The sequence below is a fragment of the Somniosus microcephalus genome, chromosome 1 (assembly GCF_052327205.1).
Source record: "Somniosus microcephalus isolate GS21.2 chromosome 1, FLI_Smic_1.0, whole genome shotgun sequence".
Classification (NCBI taxonomy): domain Eukaryota; kingdom Metazoa; phylum Chordata; class Chondrichthyes; order Squaliformes; family Somniosidae; genus Somniosus; species Somniosus microcephalus.
Window position 1 is genome coordinate 455,723,677 of NC_140987.1, and position 27,801 is coordinate 455,751,477.

Below are 27,801 nucleotides of genomic sequence, written 5' to 3' on the forward strand. Positions count from 1 at the left end.
TAACAAGGGAAATTAGGGATAGCATAAGATCCAAGGAGAAGACATATAAATTGGCCAGAAAAAGCAGTAAAGCTGAGGATTGGGAGTAGTTTAGGATTCAGCAAAGGAGGACAAAGGGATTAATTAAGAGGGGGAAAATAGAGTATGACAGTAAGCTTTCAGCGAACATAAAAACTGACTGTAAAAGCTTTTATAGATATGTGAAGAGAAAAAGATTGGTGAAGTCAAGCGTAGGTCCCTTGCAGTCAGAATCAGGGGAATTTATAATGGGGAACAAAGAAATGGCAGACCAATTAAATACATACTTCAGTTCTGTCTTCACAAAGGAGGACACAAATAACCTCCCAGAGATGTCGGGGAACATAGGGTCTAATGAGAGGGAGGAACTGAAAGAAATCAATATTTGTAGAGAAATGGTGTTAGGGAAATTGACGGGATTGAAGGCCGATAAGTCCCCAGGGCCTGATAATCTACATCCTAGGGTACTTAAGGAAGTGGCCCTAGAAATAGCATTGCTGGTCATCTTCCAAAATTCGATAGACTCTGGAACAGTTCACATGGATTGGAGGGTAGCTAATGTTACCCCACTATTCAAAAAAGGTGGTAGAGAGAAAACGGAGAATTATAAGCCTGACATCGGTAGTGGGGAAAATGCTAGAGTCCATTATAAAAGATGTAATAGCAGAGCACTTGGAAAACAGTGACAGGATCGGACAAAGTCAACATGGATTTACAAAAGGTAAATCGTGCTTGACTAATCTACTGGAATTTTTTGAGGATGTAACTGGTAGAATAGAAAAAGGAGAACCAGTGGATGTGGCGTATTTGGACTTTCAGAAGGCTTTCGATAAGGTCCCGCATAAGAGATTAGCGTGCAAAGTTAAGGCACATGGGATTGGGGGCAAGGTATTGACTTGGATAAAGAACTGGTTGGCAGACAGGAAGCAAAGAGTTGGAATAAACGGCTCTTTTTCCGAGTGGCAGGCAATGACTAGTGGGGTACCGCAGGGATCGGTCCTAGGACCCCAGCTATTCACAATATATATAAATGATCTAGATGAGGGAACTAGATGTAATATCTCCAAGTTTGCAGACGACACAAAGCTGGGCAGGCGTGTGTGCTGTGAGGAGAATGCTGAGAAAGTCCAGGATGATTTGGACAGGTTGGGTGATTGGGCAGAAGCATGGCAGATGCGTATAATGTGGATAAATGCAAAGTTATCCACTTTGGTGGCAAAAACAGGAAGGCAGATTATTATCTGAACGGCAATAGATTGGGAGAAGGGGAAGTGCAACGAGACCTGGGTGTCCTTGTGCACCAGTTGCTTAAAGTATGCATGCAGGTGCAGCAGGTGGTTAAGAAGGGAAATGGTATGTTGGCCTTCGTAGTGAGAGGGTTTGAGTACAGGTACAAGGATGTCTTGCTGCAGTTATACAGGGCCTTGGTGAGACCACACCTTGAGTATTGTGTGCAGTTTTGTTCGCCTTATCTGAGGAAGGATGTTCTTGCCATGGAGGGAGTGCAGCGAAGATTCACCAGACTGATACCTGGGATGGCAGGAATGACGTATGAGGAGAGATTGCGTCAATTGGGCTTACACTCGCTGGAGTTTAGAAGAATACGAGGGGATCTCATTGAAACTTATAAAATTCTAACTGGACTGGACAGACTGGATGCAGGAAGGATGTTCCCGATGGCGGGGGAGTCCAGAACCAGGGGTCACAGTCTAAGGATAAGGGGTAAGCCATTTAGGACAGAGATGAGGAGGTATTTCTTCACCCAGAGAGTGGTGAAAATGTGGAATTCTCTGCCACAGAGGGCGGTGGAGGCCAATTCATTAAATATATTCAAGAAGGAGTTGGATATATTTCTTAAGGCTAAAGGGATCAGGGGATATGGGGAGAAGGCAGGGACAGGGTACTGAATTTGGATGATCAGCCATGATCGCATTGAATGGCGGAGCAGGCTCAAGGGGCCGAATGGCCTACTCCTGCTCCTATCTTCTATGTATCTAGTTGTCGTGCACCCTAACCCCATGGAGCACATTGTAAATATTTAACATGGCCGGAAGCAATTTTCTGTGACGAAACCCCCTTTGTACCATATGGCAAATGATATCTTTACATGTCTCAGTCAGAATTTAATCTTCATAAGTACATTATTAACTATGAGCACGGTTGTTGACAATGGCACACAATATTTGCATGCTGCGTGTCCTCGTGCTGTTTGATCATCACATTGATAATATTACACTGAAAGAGAGAGAGAAAAAACATTAAGGAGGGGCGAATTGAATGTGGAACCAAACAAACCGGGTGTCACAACAGTCGCTGCCAGGTGCAGAGCCGAATCAGTTGGCAGAGCCGGGGGCCAGTGAATGCTCCTAGATCATGTGCTCCTTTTATTGAGTACAGTGCGCAGTGAAGGCGAAGCTGTGATACTGCAGTTCTGGAAAGGGCTGTGGGACAGAGAGAGAGAGACAGAGAGAAAGGGAAAGAGACAGAGAGAGAGACAGACAGAGACAGAGAGAGTGGTGCTGCTTCAGCTCATCTGATGCTTGGAGGTCTGTTTTTTATTTTGCCACGCTCACCGTACAAACATGGGAACTCGTCAAAAGCATTTACTGATGTGAGCTGTTACTTTTTTTTATTGTCCAAGGTGACTGGAATATTTGGCACACTCCTACTGGAGCCGAGCACCATTTAAAGATGAAGAAAGGTACTTTATTATTTTTTTGATGCGGTTGAATAGTGAGAGTTGAGCCAAGTGCTCTAGTGGACAGACAGTGTGTGTGTGTGGGGGGGTGGTCAGCAACAAGGTGGATTCCACAGACTGAAGGCACGATCTGTCTCGACATGGCAGGCGTGGAAACCCTGAGCACCTCCGAGGCTGAGTCGAGGATCTCCGAGGCTGAGATGAAGAGCTACTATTTCCTCTGCGAAGCTTGTCTGCTGCTGCGGTCCACAGTGAGAAGTAGGTGACAAAAGTTTGCCTCCCCTTGGTGATTGACTGCGAGTCCTGATGTGATAAAGTCACTTACACTCACCGAGCTTTCAAAAATGCACACAGGTGTGACACCGCACTTGCGTTGTGTCCTATCGTCCAGCCTCAATCATTTATTGTTTAAAAAAAAAACTTGTTTGATATTCAGATGTGGCAAGTCTGCTTATGAATATGCAATCTGATCTCACTGAATAATGCACGGATTTGTGCCCTTGAAAGTATAATTTTATTCAAAAAAAGGCAAAAAAATCGTCTGCATAATAAAATATATAAACAATTTTTTTTTTTTTTAAATCCCAAACATTCAATTATTGATCCGGAACTCAGAGCTCGAGTCAGTGTTTGTTCCTCACTGGCCTCTAATGTCATCACAAATCTTTTGACAAGATTTTGACAATTCTGCTAAATAAACATTTAATTACAACAGTTACAAAGAGAGTTCCTACTTTTTTCCCGGGATTGTGCAGGTCCTGCTTACCTCAGTCATGCCCTGATGCCACCCTTCACCACTTTCTATGCTTTTATTGATTTTTAACGACGTCTTCATTCTTCTGAATACGAATCTGTGACTTCCATGAATCAGCAAATTGCTGCATCAAACCAATTTGCGCACAGCAAGCTCCCACAAACAGCAATGTGATAATGTCCAGGTAATCTGTTTTAGTGTTGTTGGATATATATTGGCCGGGACACCGAGGAGAACTCCCCTGCTCTTCTTCAAAATAGTGCCATGGGATCTTTTATATCTACCTGAGAGAGCAGACGGGGCCTCGGTTTAACATCTCGTCTGAAAGACGGCACCTCCGACAGTGCAGCACTCCCCTGGTACTTTTAAAAAATTCGTTCATGGGATGAGGGCGTCGCTGGCAAGGCCAGCATTTATTGCCCATCCCTAGTTGCCCTCGAGAAGGTGGGGATGAGCCGCCTTCTTGAACCGCTGCAGTCCGTGTGGTGAAGGTGCTCCCACAGTGCTGTTAGGGAGGGAGTTCCAGGATTTTGACACCGTGACGATGAAGGATCGGTGATATATTTCCAAGTCAGGATGGTGTGTGACTCGGAGGGGAACTTGGAGGTGGTGGTGTTCCCATGCACCTGCTGCCCTTGTCCTTCTAGGTGGAAGAGGTCGCGGGTTTGGGAGGTGCTGCCGAAGAAGCCTTGGCGAGTTGCTGCAGTGCATCTTGTAGATGGTACACACTGCAGCCACGGTGCGCCGGTGGTGGAGGGAGTGAATGTTTAAGGTGGTGGATGGGGTGCCAATCAAGTGGGCTGCTTTGTCCTGGATGGTGTTGAGCTTCTTGAGTGTTATTGGAGCTGCACTCATCCAGGCAAGTGGAGAGTATTCCATCACACTCCTGACATGTGTCTTGTAGATGGTGGAAAGGCTTTGGGGAGTCAGGAGGTGAGACACTCGCCGCAGAATAAGTTAATATAATATTATAATGCCCAGCCTCTGACCTGCTTTTGTTGCCATTGTATTTATGTGGATGGTCCAGTTAAGTTTCTGGTCAATGGTGACCCCCAGGATGTTGATGGTGGGGGATACGGCGATGGTAATGCTGTTGAATGTCAAGGGGTGGTGGTTATATTCTAGCTTGTTGGAGATAGTCAATGCCTGGCACTTGTGTGGCGCAAATGTTACCTGCCACTTATCAGCCCAAGCCTAAATGTCATCCAGGTCTTGTTGCATACAGGCATGGACTGCTTCAATATCTGAGGAGTTGTGAATGGCACTGAACACTGTGCAGTCATCAGCGAACATCCCCATTTCTGACCTTATGTTGGAGGGAAGCTCATTGATGAAGCAGCTGAAGATGGCTGGGCCTAGGACACTGCCCTGAGGAACTCCTACAGCGATGTCCTGGGGCTGTGATGATTGACCACCAACAACGACAACCATTTTCCTTTGTGCTAGGTATGACTCCAGCCAGTGGAGAGTTTTCCCCTCGATAGAATGGAAGAATTCCAGAACATGTTTATACCGGTTTGGCATAAAAATAAACCTAAAAAGGTGACTCAACCGTGGATAACGAGGGAAATTAGGGACAGCATAAAATCAAAAAAAAGGGCATATCAACTGGCAAAAAAAAGCACCAGACCGGAAGATTGGGGGCAGTACAGGATACAGCAAAAGAGGACAAAGGGATTAATCAGGAAGGGGAAAATAGAATACGAAAGTAAACTTGCAGCAAACATAAAGACAGACTGCAAAAGCTTTTATCGGTATATCAGGAGGAAAAGACTGGTAAAATCCCAAGTCGGTCCCTTGCAGTCCGATTCGGGAGAATATATAATGGAGAATAAGGAAATGGCAGACCAATTAAACTCATACTTTGGTTCTGTATTCACAAAGGAGGACACAAATAACCTCCCAGGAATATCGACAAACATAGGGACTAATGAGAGGGAGGAGCTGACAGAAATTAGTATCTCTAGGGATATGGTGTTGGGTAAGTTGAGGGGACTGAAGGCCGACAAATCCCCGGGGCCTGATAAACTACATCCTAGGGTACTTAAGGAGGTGGCCCTGGAGATAGCAGATGCTCTAAGGATCATCTTCCGGAACTCCATTGACTCGGGAACAGTACCCGTGGATTGGAGGGTAGCTAATGTTACCCCAATATTTAAAAAGGGGGGTAGAGAGAAAGCAGGGAATTATAGACCAGTAAGCCTTACATCGGTTGTGGGCAAAATGCTAGAGTCCATTATTAAGGATAAAATAGCGGAGCACTTGACAAATGGGGAAAGGATCGGACAGAGTCAACATGGATTTACAAAGGGTAAATCGTGTTTGACTAATCTGCTGGAATTTTTTGAGGAAGTAACTGGTAAAATAGATGGGGGAGAGCCAGTGGATGTGGTGTACCTTGACTTCCAGAAAGCCTTCGATAAGGTTCCACACAAAAGATTATCATGCAAAATTAAGGCTCATGGGATTGGGGGCAAAGTATTAACGTGGATAGAGAACTGGCTGGCGGATAGAAAACAGAGAGTTGGAATAAACGGCTTGTTTTCGGAGTGGCAGGCAGTGACCAGCGGGGTGCCGCAAGGATCTGTCCTGGGACCCCAGCTGTTCACAATATATATAAATGATCTGGATCAGGGAATTGGATGCAATATTTCCAAATTCGCTGACGACACTAAACTAGGAGGAGGGGTGGGCTCTGATGAGGATGTCAGGAGGCTACAGTGCGATTTGGACAGGTTGGGGGAATGGGCGGATACGTGGCAGATGCACTATAATGTGGATAAATGCGAGGTTATCCACTTTGGGGGTAAAAACAGGAGGGTGGATTATTATCTAAATGGCAATAGATTGGGAGATGGGGAAGTGCAGAGGGACCTGGGTGTTCTTGTGCACCAGTCACTGAAGGAGAGCATGCAGGTGCAACAGGCGATTAAGAAGGCAAATGGTATGTTGGCCTTCATATCAAGGGGGTTCGAGTATAGGAATAGGGATACCTTACTACAGCTGTACAAGGTGCTGGTGAGACCGCATCTGGAGTATTGTGTACAGTTTTGGTCGCCCCATCTGCGGAAGGATGTTCTTGCCATGGAAAGAGTGCAGCGGCGATTCACCAGGCTGATACCTGGAATGGCGGGAATGACCTACGAGGAGAGATTGAATAGTTTGGGCTTGTACTCACTGGAGTTTAGAAGATTGAGAGGGGATCTCATCGAAACATATAAAATTATGGCAGGCCTGGACAGGCTGAATTCAGAGAGAATGTTTCCAATGGCAGGGGAGCACAGAACCAGGGGCCACAGTCTAAAAATAGCGGGCAAATCATTTAAAACAGAGATGAGGAAGAATTTCTTCACTCAAAGAGTGGTGAGCCTGTGGAATTCCCTGCCACAGAGGGCTGTGAAGGCTAATTCAATAAATATTTTCAAGAGAGAATTGGATATATTTCTGAAGGCTAAGGGGATTAAGGGTTACGGAGAAAAGGCGGGGACGGGGTACTGAACTGGTAAGATCAGCTATGATCTCAGACGAAGATCAGCCATGATCTCATTGAATGGCGGAGCAGGCTCGAAGGGCCGAATGGCCTACTCCTGTTCCTATCTCTATGTTTCTATTCCCATTGACTTCAGGTTTACTAGGGTTCCTTGATGCCACACTCGGTCAAATGCTGCCTTGATGTCAAGGGCAGTCACTCTCACCTCACCTTTGGAATTCAGCTCCTTTGTCCATGTTTGGACCAAGGCTGTAATGAGGTCTGGAGCCGAGTGGTCCTGGCGGAACCCAAACTGAGCATCAGTGAGCAAGTGCCACTTGATAGCACTGTCGACAACACCTTCCACCACTTTGCTGATGATTGAGAGTAGACTGATGGGGCGGTAATTGGCCAGGTTGGATTTGTCCTGCTTTTTGTGGACAGGACATACCTGGGCAGTTTTCCACATTGTCGGATAGATGCCAGTGTTGTAGCTGTACTGGAACAGCTTGGCTAGAGGCGCGGCTAGTTCTGGAGCACAAGTCTTCAGCACGACAGCCGGGATGTTGTCGGGGCCCACAGCCTTTGCTGTATCCAGTGCGCTCAGCCGTTTCTTGATATCACGTGGAGTGAATCGAATTGGCTGATGGTGGGGACCTTAGGAGGAGGCCAATATGAATCATCCACTCGGCACTTCTGGCTGAAGATGGTTGCAAACGTTTCAGCCTTGTCTTTTGCATTCACGTGTTGGGCTCCGCCATCATTGAGGATGAGGATATTCATGGAGCCTCCTCCTCCCATTAGTTTTTTAATTGTCCACCATCATTCATGACTGGATGTGGCAGGACTGCAGAGCTTTGATCTGATCCGTTGATTGTGGGATCGCTAGAGTGTCAGCCTAGAATTTGTGCTCAAGTCTCTGGAGTGGGACTTGAACCCACAACCTTCATGACTCAGAGGCGAGCGTGCCACCCACTGAGCCACGGCTGACACTTAAAGAGTTGCCAATGCACCGATCACAAGTGTAACATTGAGCAAATGGATGCCATCTGTTTCTCCACCTCCCTGCCAACTGTCAACCGTGACGATCACTTTCAAACTGGCAGCTCGTCGGCTGAATAAATCCTTCTGCATGCTAATAATGGGACACTCCTGTTCCTATGTTCTCATGTTCCTATTAACAGCAAACTCAGAGTGGATGACTTTCCAGTTCACCATGAGCATGGAAAGCCAGTTTGCACAGACTCTTCCAAACCCCATTCTCATTTGGGCCATGACATTGGGACTTCACAAGACTGTGCATGAACGGAAACATTCGCTTGCAATCCACACCTTGTTTACACTGCAGTCAGGGATCTGCAGGTGGGGTTTGGACCTCCTTTCCCCTTCACTTTTTAAAAATTCATTCATGGGATATGGGCTTTGCTGGCAATTTATTGCCCGTCCCTAGTTGCCCTTGAGAAGGTGGTGGTGAGCCACCGCCTTGAAACACTGCAGTCCGTGTGGTGAAGGTGCTCCCACAGTGCTGTTAGGGAGGGAGTTCCAGGATTTTGACCCAGCGACGATGAAGGAACGGTGATATATTTCCAAGCCAGGATGGTGTGTGACTTGGAGGGGAACTTGGAGGTGGCGGTTGTTAAATCTAAAGAGTTTAATAACCTTGCTTGTCTAACAATTAAAAGAGTACGCAGGAGACAGAGTTCAGTTAACAGCCATCACTTTCCAGAATCATCTTCACTTCATGCACTCTATTTCCCATAGTGCATTGCACATCACAAGCTATGTGGGACAATTCAAATACAACATTCAAAATACACACCATCTCCTCCCCTCTTACATTAGATGTCCCAATAGAACCACAAAATTTAAAAACACAATAATAATTCAAAATATTTAAAAACACAATAATAACACAATAAAACACAGATAAAGGATAAGCCTCTGAACTATAAGTTCAAACGTATAGGGGGCCGCCGCTCTCTGGTAGGATACCGGCAATCAACCTGGCTCTCCAGTTCATTGTCTCTCACAGGTGACGTCAACACAGGTGTAGGCGGCTGAGGTGCCTGTATACAGGTCTCCCTTGCTGATGAGATAGGGGCTGAAGCGGCTGCTTCCTCAGAAGGTGAGCCTCTCGGTGTGGAAGGCGGATGACCCACAGCGTCACCCAGTGGCAGATAAACTGCTGTTGGTGGTTCAGTGGGTGTTGCTGCACTTCGTAGAAACTGATCGGTGTGTCTCTTCCAGACAATGTCCTCGGGTGTCTGTACAGTGTAGGATACTGGACCAGTCTGTGCAATGACAGTAGCAGGAACCCACTGGCTGCCCTTGTCCTTCTAGGTGGAAGCAGGCACGGGTTTGGGAGGTGCTGCCGAAGAAGCCTTGGCGAGCTGCAGCAGTGCATCTTGTAGATGGTACACACTGCAGCCACGGTACGCCGGTGGTTGAGGGAGTGAATGTTTAAGGTGGTGGATGGGGTGCCAATCAAGTGGGCTGCTTTGTCCTGGATGGTGTCGAGCTTCTTGAGTGCTGTTGGAGCTGCACTCATCCAGGAAAGTTCTACCTTTCAATTCTGAATTCTCAAAGCATTGGGGAATCAGAAACTCTATGTTTACACTCGCCTCGTGGTGAAGTGGTTTCCGCCTCACTACACTTCAAGTTAATTCAACTTGAAACAAATTTTCAGGTAATAACGGTTCCCTTTCCCCAAAACCCAATACAATAAACAACACTTCAACCAACCTTAAAAAATGCAAATTGGGAATATTTAAACTGAAGTATCGTGTAGCTATGCTGAACCTGAAGAAGGAGGCAGACTCAATCGTGGCTTTCAAAAGGGGAGTTGGATACGTACCTGAAGGAAAATATTTGCAGGGCTACGGGGAAAGGGCGGGGGATTGGGACTCGCTGAAGTGCTCTCACAGAGAGCCGACACGGGCTCCTCTTTGCTTTAACCATTCTATGATTCTATGATCCTATGAAAGATGTGAGGCAGGAGAGCATGCCAAGTTAACATAGACAGTTTCCATTATAAATGTGGACACAAGGGCCTAGAAATTCAGTTGGGCACTGCAAGCTTTGCGCCCAGTTGGCGCCTAAAGAGGGTTTCTGCGCCAGTATAAGAGGTTGCGCTGATATTCAGCGCTGCGGTAATGGCGGCGGTAGCCGGTAGCGCTGCGCCGACACCGATGACGTCATCGGTGTGCGCAGTGCCCCGGTACCGCCCCGCTTCCGGCCCAAACCCCATATTTAGTTGCGGCCGCCTCTTCTGCAGCGGCCGCAAACAACGTTCGTGAAACGGGGCCGTACTGCTGCGCTACTGGGGTGCTTTAAGGTGGAGGTGCGGCCGGCCACTTTTTCGGCGGCCGCCTGCCCGCACCTCCCTCCCCGGCCTCCTACACCACCCCGCGGCATTGGTGGCTGATTCCCGTGAGCCCGGCACTTCTCTGTGGTGCCGGGCTCATTTGCCGGCAGAATCCAGCGGTGATCTCACGGCTGCAGGCAGCTCCTCCTTAAGAGAAGGAGGAGGCCTGCAGTACCCCAGCCTGCCGCACCGCATCGGGTGGCGCAGCGGCAGCTGGAGCGCTGAAATTCACTTTCAGCGCCCCAAGCGGAGGCGGGCACACCCTGGAACAGCGCCCGGTTCCGAATTGGGGCGCTAAAAGTGAATTTCTGGCGGCCGCAACGGGCTCCGCGCGCAGCGCTAACTTTTGGGCGTTAGCCTGCTGGTGGGCCTTAACTGAATTTCTAGGCCAAGAAACTTAAAATTAATGGCAAAATGTGTGACTTTAAAATGGGGACTTAACTCCAGTATGATTTGGACAGGTTGGGTGATTGGGCAGAAGCATGGCAGAAGCAATATAATGTGGATAAATGCGAGGTTATCCACTTCTGTGGCAAAAACAGGAAGACAGCAATAGATTGGGAGAAGGGGAAGTGCAATGACACCTGGGTGTCCTTGTGCACCAGTCGCTGAAGGTAAGCATGCAGGTGCAGAAGGCAGTTAAGAAGGCAAATGGTATGTTGGCCTTCATAGCAAGAGAATTCGAGTACAGGAGCAAGGATGTCTTGCTGCAGTTGTACAGGGCCTTGGTGAGACCACACCTTGAGTATTGTGTACAGTTTTGGTCACCTTATCTGAGGAAGGATGTTCTTGCCACGGAGAGAGTGCAGCAAAGATTCACCAGACTAATACCTAGGATGGCAGGAATGATGTATGAGGAGAGATTGGGTCGATTAAGCTTATATTCGCTAGAGTTTAGAAGAATGAGAGGGGATCTCATTGAAACTTATAAAATTCTAACAGGACTAGACAGACTAGATGCAGGAAGGATGTTCCCGATGGCGGGGGAGTCCAGAACCAGGGCTCACAGTCTAAGGATAAGGGGTAAGCCATTTAGGACAGAGATGAGGAGGAATTTCTTCACCCAGAGAGTGGTGAACCTGTGGAATTCTTTGCCACACAGGGCAGTTGAGGCCAATTCATTAAATATATTCAAGAAGGAGTTTGATATATTTCTTAAGGCTAAAGGGATCAAGGGATATGGGGAGAAAGCAGGGACAGGGTACTGAAGTTGGATGATCAGCCATGATCTCATTGAATGGCAGAACAGGCTCGAGGGGCCGAATGGCCGACTCCTGCTCCTATCTTCTATGTTCCTAATTACGTCTGCATGCTTCAGTCCAATTAGCCTCTGCCCTCTAACCCAACTTCACCCGAAGACTACACCTGATCCTGACTCCCCGTGTGTGACTCCACATGAGATTGACAAATTATTTTAAATAATTTAGGCTAATGTTATACCTCCCTACCTAACAGCACTGTGGGAGTACCTTTATTTTTGAATATTAAGGGAATCAAGGGATATGGGGATCACAGATCACAGATCACAGAATCACAGAATCCCCACAGTGCAGATAGAGGCCATTTCGGCCCATCGAGCCTGCACCGACACATACCCCACCCTATCCCCGTAACCCCACGTATTTAATCCCCTAACACTAAGGGTCAATTTATCATAGCCAAATCAACCTAACCTGCACATCTTTGGATAGTGCAGGAAAGTGGAGTTGAGGTTGAAGATCAGCCATGATCTTACTGAATGGCGGAGCAGGCTCGAGGGGCCGAATGGCCGACTCCTGCTCCTATTTCTTATGTGCTTATGTTCACCACACGGACTGCAGCGGTTCAAGAAGGCGGCTCACCACCACCTTCTCAAGGGCAACTCGGGATGGGCAATAAATGCTGGCCCTCATCCCGTGAATGAATAAATTTTTAAAAAGTTACCGAATTATATCTTCAAGGTAATGTCCTGAGCAGCCCAATGTGCTGCTTTTAGGACCAAAGGTTGGTAGTTCAAGCAAATTGAGTCTGAAAGTTTCTGCGACTCAGTGTCTGCCCTTCCCAACGATTGGGAACATCTGTTGAGTCGATGTATTCTGTGCAATGTAACAGTTTTTGAGATTTTTAGTGGCTGGCATCCAGATTAGAAATTATGGGCGGAACTTTCAACTTTGGCGGGAGTGTAATTGGGCGATGTTGGACCGGTCGCCTGTTATACACACTCCCCCCAGTTCTCCTTTCCACTGAAGTCAAGAAAGAAAGATTGGGCGGGGTGTATAACAGGCAGCCAGTCTGCTACCTACCCAAGTTGAAACTACCGCTGTAAAGCTCCAAAGAAGTTAAATTCTTTTGGTTTAGCATACGCAGCACTCGACACTTGTATATAGAGTATGGTATGGAGATGCCGGTGTTGGACTGGGGTGGACAAATGTAAGAAATCAAGAAATCACACAACACCAGGTTATAGTCCAACAGCTTTATTTGAAATCACAAGCTTTCGGAGCGCTGCTCCTTCGTCAGGTGAAGTGGAGAGATGCATAAAGACACAGCTTATATAGTCAGAGAATAATGTCAGATGTTTACAGGTAATCTTTCTAACTGCCATTTATCACACCTCGGCAGAGAGATAATCACAGCAATCAAGGGTGTAAATGGTGTCCAAACAGGTCAGTCAGGAAAACATTACATCAAAGAGCAATGAGGTGGGGTCACAAGGGGTCAAATGTTGCAGATGCTGGGGTCTGTATGAAAAACAAAAAAACAGACAAAAAACATTTTTTTTGCTGGAAATCACAGCAGGTCCGGCCGCATCTGTGTGGAGAGAACAAGCCAACGACGACTCGAGTCTGGATGACCCTAAGTCAGGTGGGGTTACATGTAGCGTGACATGAACCCAAGATCCCGGTTCAGGCCGTCCTCATGGGTGTGGAACTTGGCTATCAGTTTCTGCTCGATGATTTTGCGTTGTGTGTCTCGAAGGCCACCTTGGAGAATGCTTACCCGAAGATCGGAGGCTGAATGTCCTTGACTGCTGAAGTGTTCCCTGACTGGGAGGGAACACTCCTGCCTGGCGATTGTTGCGCGGTGTCCGTTCATCCGTTGTCGCAGTGTCTGCATGGTCTTGCTGATGTACCATGCTCCGGGGCATCCTTTCCTGCAACGTATGAGGTAGACAACGTTGGCCGAGTCACGTGAGTATGTACCATGTACCTGGTGGGTGGTGTCCTCTGTGCTGTGATTATCGCTCTGCCGAGGTGTGATAAATGGCAGTTAGAAAGATTACCTGTAAACATCTGACATTATTCTCTGACTATGTAAGCTGTGTTTTTATGCATCTCTCCACTTCACCTGACGAAGGAGCAGTGCTCCGAAAGTTTCTGATTTCAAGTAAAGCTGTTGGACTATAACCTGGTGTTGTGTGACTTTGTATATAGAGTAGAAAAGCAAGGAAGTTATGAAGAACCTGAAGTGCCCTTGCAGAGAGCCGGCATAGGCTCGACAGGCCGAATGGCCTCCTTCGGTGCTGTAACCATTCTATGATCCTATCATAAACTAGTTAGGGGGAGGGAATGGCCGTTTGACCCACCTTTGCTCATCTACCCACCAGGATCCTGTAATCCAACCTCCCACTACGGGAATATCTGCTCTCGTTCTAGAGTTTATCAAAAGAGTTTGTGTCACTCCCATGTGAATGACAGCTCACCCGTCTGTTCCAGTGGTGTCTGTGTGTCAGGAGGAGCCATCGCAGCATTTAAAAAAAAATTCGTTCATTGGATGTGGGCGTCGCTGGCAAGGCCAGTATTTATTGGCCCATCCCTAGTCGCCCTTGTGACTGAATTAGCTACACCAAGAATATGTGCCACCGTCGGAGATAAACAGTGGAGATACCCAACTGAGATGGGATTAGCACTAATTCGATGACTGGATTGGGCAGGCAAGCACTGCATTAAAAAGATCAGAGTCAGTCGCTGTCTGTATATAACAGCGCTAAGTTTACCGGGCAGCAGTGTTATCTACAAATCATACAGCACGAGAAGAGAAATTGAATCTTGCTCATTTTTCTTCTTTGCAGGATTATTTTCAAGCTAGGGTAGGTGTTTGGCAGGTACTGTGAAGGACTAAAAGTGGGGGGTTGAAGAAAATTGTACAACACATTAAGGCAGGTGTCGGAGATTCAGTGTTAAGCCCACATTTACCCCAATTTAATAAATAAAGAAAGAACTTGCATTTCTATAGCGCCTTTCACAACCTCAGGATGTCCCAAAGCGCTTCACAGCCAATGAAGTACTTTTTGAAGTGGAGTCACTGTTGAAATGTTGGAAACGCAGCAGCCAATTTGCGCACAGCAAGCTCCCACACACAGCAATGTGATAATGACCAGATAATCTGTTTCAGTGATGTTGGTTGAAGGATAAATATTGGCCCCAGGACACTGGGGATAACTCCCCTGCTCTTCTTCGAAATAGTGCCATGGGATCTTTTACGTCCACCTGTGAGAGTAGATGGGACCTCGGTTTAACTTCTCATCCGAAAGACGTCACCTCCGACAGTGTGGCGCTCCCTCAGCACTGCACTGGGAGTGTGAGCCCAGATTTTGTGCTCAAGCCTCTGGAGTGGGACTTGAACCCATAACCTTCTGACTCAGAGGCTGAAATTACACCCAGAAATGGGCAGTGAAACTGAGGAACAGCTAACCCAAAGTTCAGTGAGATGAGAAGGGATCTGGTCCAAATTAACTGGTGCAGAAAACTTCAGAAACAGGGCAATGAACCAACAGTGATGGTTATTCTGATGGGGTGAGATGAAGAAGGGTGGGAGGAGGCTTGTGCGGAGCATAAACACCGGTACGGACCTGTTGGGCCGAATGGCCTGTTTCTGTGCTGTACATTCTATGTAATTCTGTGTAACACAGAGATGAAGCAGAATTAGTCTAGCAACAAAGGCATCCTGAGAACTAGGGAGAACATTTCCCTCTAGGTTGAGGAATGCACGGACACATCAATAGTTTGCCAAGTCATGCGCACACCCACTCAATCCAATCATCCTCAGGCATCAGTGCATCAGTTTGCGCAAGATTTTCAGACCAATGGTGTGGCACGCATATAGAACGGTCAATGGGCCGGATTTTCCGATCGGAGGTTTCCTGCGGGCAGATGCCTCCGATCTGGAAAAAAATCTACGAACTTACCTGCTGGCTCCGTAGGTCCCGACACTTCCTGTTCCTGGGATCACGTGGGCCATGGGGAACCAATGGGAGAAGGGAATCGCCCTTCGCACATTGGACAGGTCTCTCAGCTTAGACCCGTCAAAAGTAAGAATGGGGATCACTCAAAAAACACATTAAAACATTAAATATATATTTTTAAATCATGTATTTAAAATTAGTTAAAATGACATTAAATTAAATATTTTAAACAAAAATTTAATTTTTTGAACAAAATAATTAAAGTTTTTTACAGGGCAAAAAATAAACTTACCTTTTTTAAAAGTATTTTAAAATTATAAATGAGTGCAAATTTTTTTTTTTTTACTTTTTTAAACTCTTGCGCTAGTAAAAGCAGGCCTTACGCAGGCTTTTACCAGGCGTAAGATTTCTAAGTGTTTTCAGCGGGCGGAGGTTGTGCAGAAAGCGGAACTCTCCCCCCCGCGGAGGCCCTTCTCCTGGGACAGGCGGTGGATCTGTCGAGAGGATTCTTCACAGATCGGAAATGCCGGTTTTCGTGCCTGAAACCGACACTTGTGAGGCCCCTACGGACGCGGACACACCCCGTATGCACCCGTAGGGGTTGGAAAATACAGGCTAATATTCCATACATATAATATTCACACTTTAAAAGAAAGTTTAAAAAAAAAAAAATTTTGTTGGATTCCTTTGAGTTCTCATTTTTGACCTCAGGATCTGCCTGGGAGCAATTTCCGCTAACTGGCCTTAAAGGCACACTGACACACATTAGCAGCAGAATAATACATGTAATGCAGTACAATTTCCTGTCTTAATAAAACAACAGCGCTTACAACATGCTCTGAGCAATGTCACGGGACACTTGCTCGCACATTGAAACACCTACACTTTTGAAAAGTAGCGAAGCAAGGCGTTTCATTGGAAGATTATAATTTAGTCCATATTGTTTTTCTTTGTTTTTCAAGACTATTTACATCAAGTTCCTGTAATCATAGAATCATAGAATGATGCAGCACAGGAGGAGGCCATTCGGCCCATCGTGCCTGTGCCGGCTCTTTGAAAGAGCTCTCCAATTAGTCCCACTCCCCCGCTCTTTCCCCAGAGCCCTGCAGAGTTTTTCCCCTTCAAGTATTTATCCAATTCCCTTTTGAAAGTTACTATTGAATCTGCTTCCACCGCCCTTTCAGGCAGCGCATTCCAGATCACAACAACTCACTGAGTAAAAAAAATGTTTCCTTATCTCCCCTCTGGTTCTTTTGCCAATCACCTTAAATCTGTGTTCTCTGGTCACCGACCCTCCTGCCACTGGAAACAGTATCTCCTTATTTACTCTAACAAAATCGTTCATGATTTTGAACACTTCTGTCAAATCTCCTCTTAACCTTCTCTGCTCTAAGGAGAACAACCCCAGCTTCTCCAGTCTCTCCACATAACTGAGGTCCCTCATTCCTGGAACCATTCTGGTAAATCTCCTCTGCACCCTCTCCAAGGCCTTGACATCCTTCCTAAAGTGCGGTGCCCAGAATTAGACACAATGCTCCAGCTGGGGCTGAACCAGTGATTTATAAAGGTTCATCATAACTTCCTTACTTTTGTACTCTATGCCTATATTAATGAAGCCCAGGATCCCGTATGCCTTTTTTAACAGCCATCTCACCCTGCCCTGCCACCTTCAAAGATTTGTGTACACACACCCCCCAGGTCTCTCTGATCGTGCACCCCCTTTAGGATTGTGCCATTTAGTTTATATTTCCTCTCCTCATTCTTCCTACCAAAATGTATCACTTCACACTTCTCTGCGTTAAATTTCATCTGCCACGTGTCCGCCCATTCCACCAGTCTGTCGGTGTCCCCCTGAAGTCTGTTACTATCCTCCTCACTGTTTATCCTCCTCTGAGTTTTGCGTCATTTGCAAACTTTGAAATTATGCCCTGTATACCCAAGTTCAGGTCATCAATATATATCAAAAGGAGCAGTGGTCCTAATACTGACCCCTGGGGAACACCGCTGTATATTTCCCTCCAGTCTGAGAAACAAGCGTTCACATCTACTCTCTGCTTTCTGTCCCTTAGCCAATGTTGTATCCACCCTCCCACTGCCCCTTTAATCCCATGGGCTTTAAGTTTGCTAACAAACCCATTATGTGGTATTCTGGGCAACGTGCATTGAGTTATATCTGGTTACTAGATGACTAGATGCACTATTAATTCCTAGTAGTTTGAGAATGACTCTTGGGAGTGAAATTCACCTTCAATGGGCTCACCTGAGTGTTCGCTTCTCCAATATATAACGTTTCCCAGCTTATGCAACCTCACTAACCTTGTAAAGAATCATACAAATTTAAATCTCTGAAAGAAAGACTTGCAACTCTACAGCGTCTTTCACAACCTGAGGACATTCCAAAGCGCTTTACAGCCAATGAAGTACTTTTTGAAGTGTAGTCACTGTCGTGATGTAGGAAACACGACAATTAATTTGTGCACAGCAAGCTCCCACAAACAGCGATGAGATAAATGACCAGATAATCTGTTTTTTAGTGATGTTGGTTGAGGGATAAATATTGACCAGGAGACCGGGGAGAACTCCCCTGCTCTTCTTCAAAATAATGCCATGGAACTCTCTAGAAGCCTGCTACAATCCTCCTCACTTGTTGTTGCACTGCTCCTCCTCCTCCTCCTCCGTGGATGTTTGGGAGCTGGGGGTAGCTCAACAAGAAGGCAGGTCAGGGAGGGGGGACAACATTACAAGCGCTGCAAGCAGGTAAACTGTAGCAGGCAGGGGCAAGCAAGGTGGAGGAGGTTATGGAAATAAGATAAACAATGGCGAGGCAGATGGTGAAGCCTGGAGCCGTAGATAAATTGGGTGGAGAATTGTTTATACAGCTCGGAGCACAGTATAGCTTAGAATTTTGAGATAAGTAAATGGAAAGCAGTAATATTGAAGCAGAGTGAGACACGAGGGCAAGTTTCCGCAGGCTCTGGTGTCTGAGGGTGGACTTTGTGCGCCTGATTTGCGACGTGTCCAGTTGAATGATCTGCAATTTTTGGGAGGGGATTAGCCAGCGCTGCCAATGAACAAAACTCACCTTTCACTACGTAAATGATTTGTATTGGGTCCCACACTGAACTTCATGAATTGGGGCAAGCCTTCACACCCTTCCTTCTCCCAGTGAGCACCTCAGCCATTAAAACCAGCCGGTGCTTGACAGAGAAACAGGCCCGTCCTGCTTTGGCGGGTCTCCTGGGGAAAGTTTGCTGTTGAATGTGGTGACCCCATTTCTCTGCTTGTGCATTGAACACCTTGCCTGCTTTTATTTCTCTCCACTTAGAATCAGACTGATACAGCACAGAAGGAGGCCATTCGGCCCATCGTGCCTGTGCCGGCTCTTTGAAAGAGCTCTCCAATTAGTCCCACTCCCCCCTGCTCTTTCCCCGTAGCCCTGAAAATTTTTCCCCTTCAAGTACAGGAAACTCTTTTTATCCGGCACCGCTGGGACCGGTGTGGTGCCGGTTTATCAAAAAGTCCGGATTACAGAGAGGTTTAGTACACAGCAACAAATCCAAGCTCCCCTGTTGCTTAGCAACAAGTGCAGGAACCCCGGCCACAAGATCCAAGTGTCCCTGTTGCTTAGCAACAGGTGCAGGAACCCCGTTACACAGCCACAGATCCAGGAACGGCCACTAATATGAAGTAAAACTTACCTGAACCTACTCCTGAATTTTGCCGGTTAACATAGATTTCCGGTTATTTAGGTGCCGGTAAATCGAGAGTTTCCTGTATTTATCCAATTCCCTTTTGAAAGTTACTGTTGAATCTGCTTCCACCGCCCTTTCAGGCAGCGCATAACAACTCATAAAAAAATTCGACTTATTTCGCCTCTAGTTCTTTTGCCAATTAACTTTGCCATTTGGTAGATCCACCCCCGCCCCACTCCAACTATTGCTGTGTTATGTCATGTACGAAGGATGCAAAAAGGCCATCTGGTCATTAGGGTCAGCTGTGGCTCAGTGGGCAGCACTCTTGCCTCTAAACCAGAAGGTTGTGGGTTCGAGTCCCACTCCATGAAACTTGAGCACAAAATCCAGGCTGACACTCCCAGTGCAGTACTGAGGGAGCGCTGCACTGTTGGAGGGGCAGTACTGAGGGAGTGCTGCACTGTCGGAGGGGCACTACCGAGGGAGTGCTGCACTGTCGGAGGGGCAGTACTGAGGGAGCGCTGCACTGTTGGAGGGGCAGTACCGAGGGAGTGCTGCACTGTCGGAGGGGCACTACCGAGTGAGTGCTGCACTGTCGGAGGGGCAGTACTGAGGGAGCGCCGCACTGTCGGAGGGACAGTACTGAGGGAGTGCTGCACTGTCGGAGGGGCAGTACTGAGGGAGCGCCGCACTGTTGGAGGGGGCAGCACTGAGGGAGTGCTGCACTGTCGGAGGGGCAGTACTGAGGGAGCGCTGCACTGTTGGAGGAGCAGTACTGAGGGAGCGCCGCACTGTCGGAGGGGGCAGCACTGAGGGAGTGCTGCACTGTCGGAAGGGCAGTACTGAGGGAGCGCCGCACTGTTGGAGGAGCAGTACTGAGGGAGCACCGCACTGTTGGAGGGTCAGTACTGAGGGAGCGCCGCACTGTTGGAGGAGCAGTACTGAGGGAGCGCCGCACTGTTGGAGGGTCAGTACTGAGGGAGCGCCGCACTGTTGGAGGAGCAGTACTGAGGGAGCGCTGCACTGTCGGAGGGGGAGTACTGAGGGAGCGCCGCACTGTTGGAGGAGCAATACTGAGGGAGCGCCGCACTGTTGGAGGAGCAATACTGAGGGAGCGCTGCACTGTCGGAGGGGCAGTACTGAGGGAGCGCTGCACTGTCGGAGGGACAGTACTGAGGGAGCGCCGCACTGTTGGAGGAGCAGCACTGAGGGAGCGCCGCACTGTTGGAGGGTCAGTACTGAGGGAGCGCTGCACTGTTGGAGGAGCAGCACTGAGGGAGCGCCGCACTGTTGGAGGGTCAGTACTGAGGGAGTGCCGCACTGTTGGAGGGTCAGTACTGAGGGAGCGCTGCACTGTTGGAGGGACAGTACTGAGGGAGCGCCGCACTGTTGGAGGAGCAGTACTGAGAGAGCGCTGCACTGCCGGAGGGGGAGTACTGAGGGAGCGCCGCACTGTTGGAGGAGCAGTACTGAGGGAGCGCTGCACTGTTGGAGAGGCAGTACTGAGGGAGCGCTGCACTGTCGGAGGGGCAGTAGTGAGGGAGCGCCGCACCATCAGCGGGGCAGTACTGAGGGAGCGCTGCACTGTCGGAGGGGCAGTACTGAGGCAACTCTGCACTGTCGGAGGGGCAGTACTGAGGCAACTCTGCACTGTCGGAGGGCAGTACTGAGGGAGCGCTGCACTGTTGGAGGGGCAGTACTGAGGGAGCGCTGCACTGTCGGAGGGGCAGTACTGAGGGAGCGCCGCACCGTCAGCGGGGCAGTACTGAGGGAGCGCTGCACTGTCGGAGGGGCAGTCCTCAGGGAGCGCTGCACTGTTGGGGGGCATGATATACCTATCAATTCATCCAATGAAAAGCGACGAGTTAAGATAGTAACTATAGGTTTTTATTGGCTAAATAACAGCGCCCACCCTCGTGGGTGATCGGGTCCAACAAGGAGGAATACCAGCCAGTCGACCACCTTTATACCTGGGCAAGCAGGCGGAGCCATGGGCGGAGTCAGCTGTGGTCAGCCCAGGTATAACAGCGTGACAAGAGGTGACCTTGTGTAGTGATACAACAGTGTAAACAGTGATAACCATAGTGTAACGATATAAACAGTGATACCCATAGTGTAACGATAGTGAACGATAAAAGTGGTTTACCAAATTCACCCCTTGTTTAAATTTGAGTCCGGCGGGGTGAAGTGTACTACCAGTTCGGGTATGTCAGTCTGTCCGGAGGCCTCGTAAGTCTTTCTGATCGGCGCAGCAGCGGCGGCGGTGGTGCAGTATCCGATGTTAATGCTGGTGTCTGCGTGGTCGGCGAAGGCTCGTGGGGTTCCGGCATGCCGTCTACCTGGGCTGGATTTGGGGGGGTGGTGGGGGGTAACGGTGGTGTCTCAGGGGTGCCCGAGGGTGCAAGGTCTCGTAAGGAGACTGTGTCCTCCCGCCCGTCTGGGTATGCCACATAGGCGTACTGGGGGTTGGCGTGCAGGAGGTCCACCCTCTCGACCAGGGGGTCCGTTTTATGGGCCCTCACGTGCTTTCGCAGCAAGACGGGCCCCGGAGAAGTCAGCCAAGTTGGCAGCGTGGTTCCCGTAGTCGACTTCCTGGGGAAAACAAACATTCGTTCATGGGGGGCGGCGTTAATGGCAGTGCAAAGCAGTGACCGGATGGAATGCAGCGCTGCCGGGAGGACTTCCTGCCAGCGAGAGGTTGGGAGGCCCTTAGACTTTAAGGCGAAGAGAACGGCCTTCCAGACAGTCGCGTTCTCTCTTTCCACCTGGCCGTTCCCTCGGGGGTTGTAGCTGGTGGTCCTGCTTGCAGCAATACCTCTCGCTAGTAGGAACTGGCGAAGTTCCTCGCTCATGAAGGATGAGCCCCGGTCGCTATGTATATAGTTCGGGAACCCGAACAAGGCGAAGAGGTCGTTCAGGCATTTGATGACCGTGGTACTGGTCATGTCTGGGCAGGGGAAGGCAAAGGGGAAACGGGAGTACTCATCAATGATGTTGAGGAAGTACACATTACGGCCAGAGGACGGGAGGGGCCCCTTAAAATCGATGCTCAAGCGCTCGAAGGGGCGGGTGGCCTTGATCAGGCTTGCTCTGTCCGGCCTAAAGAAATGCGGTTTGCATTCGGCACAGGTTTGGCAGTTCCTGGTCATGGTCCTGACCTCCTCGATGGAGTAGGGCAGGTTGCGGGCCTTAATGAAGTGGTAAAGTCTGGTGACCCCGGGGTGGCAGAGGTCGTTGTGGAGGGTCTGCAGTCTATCAATTTGCGCGTTGGCGCATGTACTTCGTGATAGAGCATCTGGGGGTTCGTTCAGTTTACCAGGCCGGTACAAGATATCATAATCATAGGTGGAGAGCTCGATTCTCCACCTCAAGATCTTGTCGTTCTTGATTTTGCCCCTCAGCTTGTTATTAAACATAAAAGCGACCGAACGCTGGTCGGTGAGGAGGGTAAATCGTTTGCCTGCCAGGTAATGCCTCCAGCGTCGTACTGCCTCCACGATCGCCTGGGCCTCCTTCTCGACCGAAGAGTGTCGGATCTCAGGGCCCTGGAGGGTCCTTGAGAAGAAGGCCACAGGTCTCCCCGCCTGGTTAAGGGTTGCAGCTAGGGCGAAGTCGGATGCATCGCTCTCCACTTGGAAAGGGATAGACTCATCCACCGCGTGCATTGTGGCCTTAGCAATGTCTCCCTTTATGAGGGAGAAGGCTGCGCACGCTTCTGCCGTCAGGGGGAAGGAGGTGGACTTCATGAGGGGTCTGGCTTTGTCCGCATAATTCGGCACCCATTGGGCATAGTAGGCGAAGAGCCCCAGGGTTCTCTTCAGCGCCTTTGGACAGTGGGGGAGGGGAAGCTCCATGAGGGGGCGCATTCTTTCGGGGTCGGGGCCGATGACTCCGTTCTCTACTACGCAGCCGAGGATGGCAAGACGCGGGGTGTTAAACACACATTTCTCCTTATTGTAAGTGAGGTTCAGCCGTTGGGCTGTACGGAAGAATTTCTCCAGATTAACATCGTGGTCCTGCTGGTCGCGGCCGCAGATGGTGACGTTATCTAGATAAGGGAACGTGGCCTGCAGCCCGTTCTGGTCAACCATCCGGTCCATCTCCCTTTGGAAGACCGAAACCCCGCTGGTGACGCCGAAGGGAACCCTAAGGAAGTGGTAGAGGCGGCCATTCGCCTCGAAGGCGGTATACTGGCGGTCCTCAGGGCGGATAGGGAGTTGGTGATAGGCCGACTTAAGGTCGATGGTAGAGAATACCCGGTACTGTGCAATCTGATTGACCATATCAGATATGCGGGGAAGGGGGTATGCGTCCAGCTGGGTGTACCGGTTTATGGTTTGGCTGTAGTCGATGACCAGGCGGTTTTTATTGCCGGTCTTAACGACTACGACCTGGGCACGCCAGGGGCTGTTGCTCCTCTCGATGATGCCCTCCTTCAGGAGACGCTGCACCTCAGAGCTAATAAAAGCTCTGTCCCCGGCGCTGTACCGCCTGCTCTTGGTGGCGACGGGTTTGCAGTCACGGGTGAGGTTAGCGAACAGGGAGGGGGGCGGGACCTTGAGGGTGGATAGGCCGCAGGTGGTACGCGGTGGGCGGTTTAAAGGCTGCTGGTTGTCGACTGTGAGTGGGGGGAGGGGTCCACCGTATGCCAAAGTGAAACTTTGAAGGTGGGATTGGAAGTCCAGCCCTAGTAGGACGGCAGCGCAGAGCTGGGGCAGGACGAGGAGTTTAAAATTTTTATACTCCGTGCCCCTAACCGACAGGGTCACAACACAGTAGCCGCTGATGTCTGTAGAATGGGACCTCGACGCCATCGAAATCCGGTTGCACGTTGGCCGGACAGTGAGGGAGTAGTGGCTCACCGTGTCTGGGTGGATGAAACTCTCCGTGCTTCCGCTGTCGAACAGGCAGGTCGTGGCGTGGCCGTTTACTTTGATGTCCATCATGGACTTGGACAGGTGATGCGGGCGAGCTTGGTCCAGTGTGACGGAGGCTAGTGTATGGCTGAGCGAGCTGCTGTAGTCTGCGGGTGAGGCGGTGGTCGGGTCTGGAGACAAGGTGGCGGTCGAGTGTGGTGGACAAAATGGCGGCGCCCACGACGTTGAATAAAATGGCGGAGAAGATGGCCGCCCCCACAACTCACATGAGGCACTGCTGGTGTTGGTGGCCTTGATCAAAGATGGCCGCCCCCACGACTCACACGAGGGGATACTCGCATCTGTGGCCTTGATGAAAGATGGCCGCCCCCACAACTCGCATGAGGCACTGCTGGCGTCTGTGGCTCTCCCCCTGCAGGCCTTCGCGAAGTGGCCTTTCTTGTGGCAGTCGGAGCAAGTCGCGTTTCTTGCAGGGCAGCGCGTTCTCGGGTGTTTCGCCTGGCCACAGAAGAAGCAGCCGGCGGCCCGATCGCGGGGCTCCGATGTCGCAGCCGGTACCGGGGGTGGTGGTCCCGATCGGTTCTGGGACGCCGACGCTGAGGTAGGTCCCAGAGGTGGCGGTGCGAGGGGTATTGCGGCCGGGGTCGGGCCCGAGTCCCAGGGTCGCGCAGCACAGTACCTGGAGTACGCCTCGAGGTCCCGATGGGCCACTTCCAGAGAGCGAGCGAGGGCTGCAGTTGTATTAAGGTCGAGGTCCTTTGATTCGAGCAGTCTTTGCCGTGAGTAGTCGGACCGAAGGCCTTTCACAAAGGCATCGCGGATGTTCCCTTCAGTATTTTCTGCAGCCGTTACAGCTTTAAAGTCACAGTCCCTGCCGAGTGTTTGTAGCGCCCGTAAAAATTCATCTACAGACTCTCCTGGCTGTTGAGAGCGGGATCTTAGGAGATGTCTGGCATACATAGAATTTACCGGGCTCCGGTACTGCTCTTTCAGCAGGTTGAGGGCGTCCTCGTATGTAGCAAGGTCCCGGATGAATGCAAATACTTTAGGGCTCACCTGGGCGGTCAGAACTCTTAGTTTCGATCCCGGAGGCACGCCGGATTCTCCCAGGTAGGATTCGAAACAGCTCAGCCAGTGTTCGAAGTCGAGGGCTGAGTTCGCTGCCTGTGGGTTCAGATCCAGGTACGGCGGTCGGAGGGCTCGCAGCCAGGCCGGCTGCTGTGGCTGTTGTAGCTGGCTGTTTGGCTGGTCGTTTTGCTGCTCCGATCCACTCATTTCAAAATTTAGCCAATAAAATTGATATACCTATCAATTCATCCAATGAAAAGCGACGAGTTAAGATAGTAACTATAGGTTTTTATTGGCTAAATAACAGAGCCCACCCTCGTGGGTGATTGGGTCCAACAAGGAGGAATACCAGCCAGTCGACCACCTTTATACCTGGGCAAGCAGGCGGAGCCATGGGCAGAGTCAGCTGTGGTCAGCCCAGGTATAACAGCGTGACAAGAGGTGACCTTGTGTAGTGATACAACAGTGTAAACAGTGATAACCATAGTGTAACGATATAAACAGTGATACCCATAGTGTAACGATAGTGAACGATAAAAGTGGTTTACCACAGGGCAGTACTGAGGGAGCGCCGCACCGTCAGCGGGGCAGTACTGAGCGAGCGCCGCACTGTTGGAGGAGCAGTACTGAGGGAGCGCCGCACTGTTGGAGGGTCAGTACTGAGGGAGCGCTGCACTGTCGGAGGGGGAGTACTGAGGGAGCGCCGCACTGTTGGAGGAGCTGTACTGAGGGAGCGCTGCACTGTTGGAGGGGCAGTACTGAGGGAGCGCTGCACTGTCAGAGGGGCAGTACTGAGGGAGCGCCGCACCATCAGCGGGGCAGTACTGAGGGAGCGCTGCACTGTCGGAGGGGCAGTACTGAGGGAACTCTGCACTGTCGGAGGGGCAGTACTGAGGGAGCGCTGCACTGTCGGAGGGGCAGTACTGAGGGAGCGCTGCACTGTCGGAGGGGCAGTACTGAGGGAGCGCTGCAATGTCGGAGGGGCAGTACTGAGGGAGTGCTGCACTGTCGGAGGGGCAGTACTGAGGGAGTGCTGCACTGTCGGAGGGGCAGTACTGAGGGAGCGCCGCACTGTTGGAGGGTCAGTACTGAGGGAGCGCTGCACTGTCGGAGGGGGAATACTTAGGGAGCGTCGCACTGTTGGAGGAGTTGTACTGAGGGAGCGCTGCACTGTTGGAGGGGCAGTACTGAGGGCGCGCTGCACTGTCAGAGGGGCAGTACTGAGGGAGCGCCGCACCGTCAGCGGGGCAGTACTGAGGGAGCGCTGCACTGTCGGAGGGGCAGTACTGAGGGAACTCTGCACTGTCGGAGGGGCAGTACTGAGGGAGCGCTGCACTGTCGGAGGGGCAGTACTGAGGGAGCGCTGCACTATCGGAGGGGCAGTACTGAGGGAGCGCTGCACTGTCGGAGGGGCAGTACTGAGGGAGCGCTGCACTGTTGGAGGGGCAGTACTGAGGGAGCGCTGCACTGTCAGCGGGGCAGTACTGAGGGAGCGCTGCACTGTCGGAGGGGCAGTACTGAGGGAACTCTGCACTGTCGGAGGGGCAGTACTGAGGGAGCGCTGCACTGTCGGAGGGGCAGTACTGAGGGAGCGCTGCACTGTCGGAGGGGCAGTACTGAGGGAACTCTGCACTGTCGGAGGGGCAGTACTGAGGGAGCGCTGCACTGTCGGAGGGGCAGTACTGAGGGAGCGCTGCACTGTCGGAGGGGCAGTACTGAGGGAGCGCTGCACTGTCGGAGGGGCAGTACTGAGGGAGTGCTGCACTGTCGGAGGGGCAGTACTGAGGGAGCGCCACACCGTCAGCGGGGCAGTACTGAGGGAGCGCTGCACTGTCGGAGGGGCAGTACTGAGGGAACTCTGCACTGTTGGAGGGGCAGTACTGAGGGAGAACTGCACTGTTGGAGGGGCAGTCCTCGGAGCGCCGCACTGTCGGAGGGGCAGTACTGAGGGAGCGCTACACTGTTGGAGGGGCAGTACTGAGGGAGCGCTGCACTGTTGGAGGGGCAGTACTGAGGGAGTGCTGCACTGTTGGAGGGGCAATACTGAGGGAGTGCTGCACTGTCGGAGGTGCTGTCTTTTGAATGAGACTTTAACCGGAGGCCCCGCCTGTCCTCTCGGATGGAAGAAGACCCATGGAGTTGATGCTGCACTGGGAGTGTTAGCCTAGACTTTTGTGCTCAAGTCTCTGGAGTGAGACTTAAACCCGCAACCTTCTGACTCAGAGGCGAGGGTGCTGCCCACTGAGCCAGACTTTATCAAGATTACAGGAGGAACTATTCTGAAGAAATAAACTGAGAATTGACTTTGTCACTTGGCTCAAGTTTGGTTCACTGTTCTGATATAATTTGCACCAGGAACAAAAAACTCCCATGTCCAAACCCTCTTTGTAATCCCTTCTGGCATTTATAATCCATTTATATTACCTTCTGTTCCATAATCTTTGAATTTCTCCCACTGGTATCCGTGTGTTCAGAAGGAAACGAAACGCCTGCAGCAAGCAGGAGAATCTACAAAGAGGCTCTGAAGTATTTCCTTTTTGACGGAACAGTTGTTTCTTGCTGATAATTAATTAAAAATCTCAGCGTTAATTGCACAACCGAGTGGACAAGCAGCATCAGCAGCCTAGACATCAGGTCCAGCCGGCAGCACTCAGCTTGCCTCAGTTGGTGCAACTCATGCCTCTGATGTAAGAAGGC

General features: G+C 50.1%; 1 protein-coding gene across 7 annotated transcripts in view; it reads left to right on the forward strand.

The window, feature by feature from the left end:
* Positions 1-2,340: 2,340 nt before the first annotated feature.
* The window catches only part of mcf2a (MCF.2 cell line derived transforming sequence a), a 257,660-nt gene continuing 232,199 nt past the window's right edge, over positions 2,341-27,801 (forward strand). For 4 of the 7 annotated variants that reach the window (XM_086002156.1, XM_086002147.1, XM_086002184.1 and 1 more), the window contains exon 1: positions 2,344-2,974. In XM_086002156.1, the coding sequence (XP_085858282.1) occupies positions 2,857-2,974 (118 nt within the window). In that variant the 5' untranslated portion in view covers positions 2,344-2,856. Of the gene's footprint in view, positions 2,975-27,801 lie in introns of all 7 variants that reach the window. The other 3 variants (XM_086002175.1, XM_086002165.1, XR_015080094.1) reach the window with 2 other exon arrangements.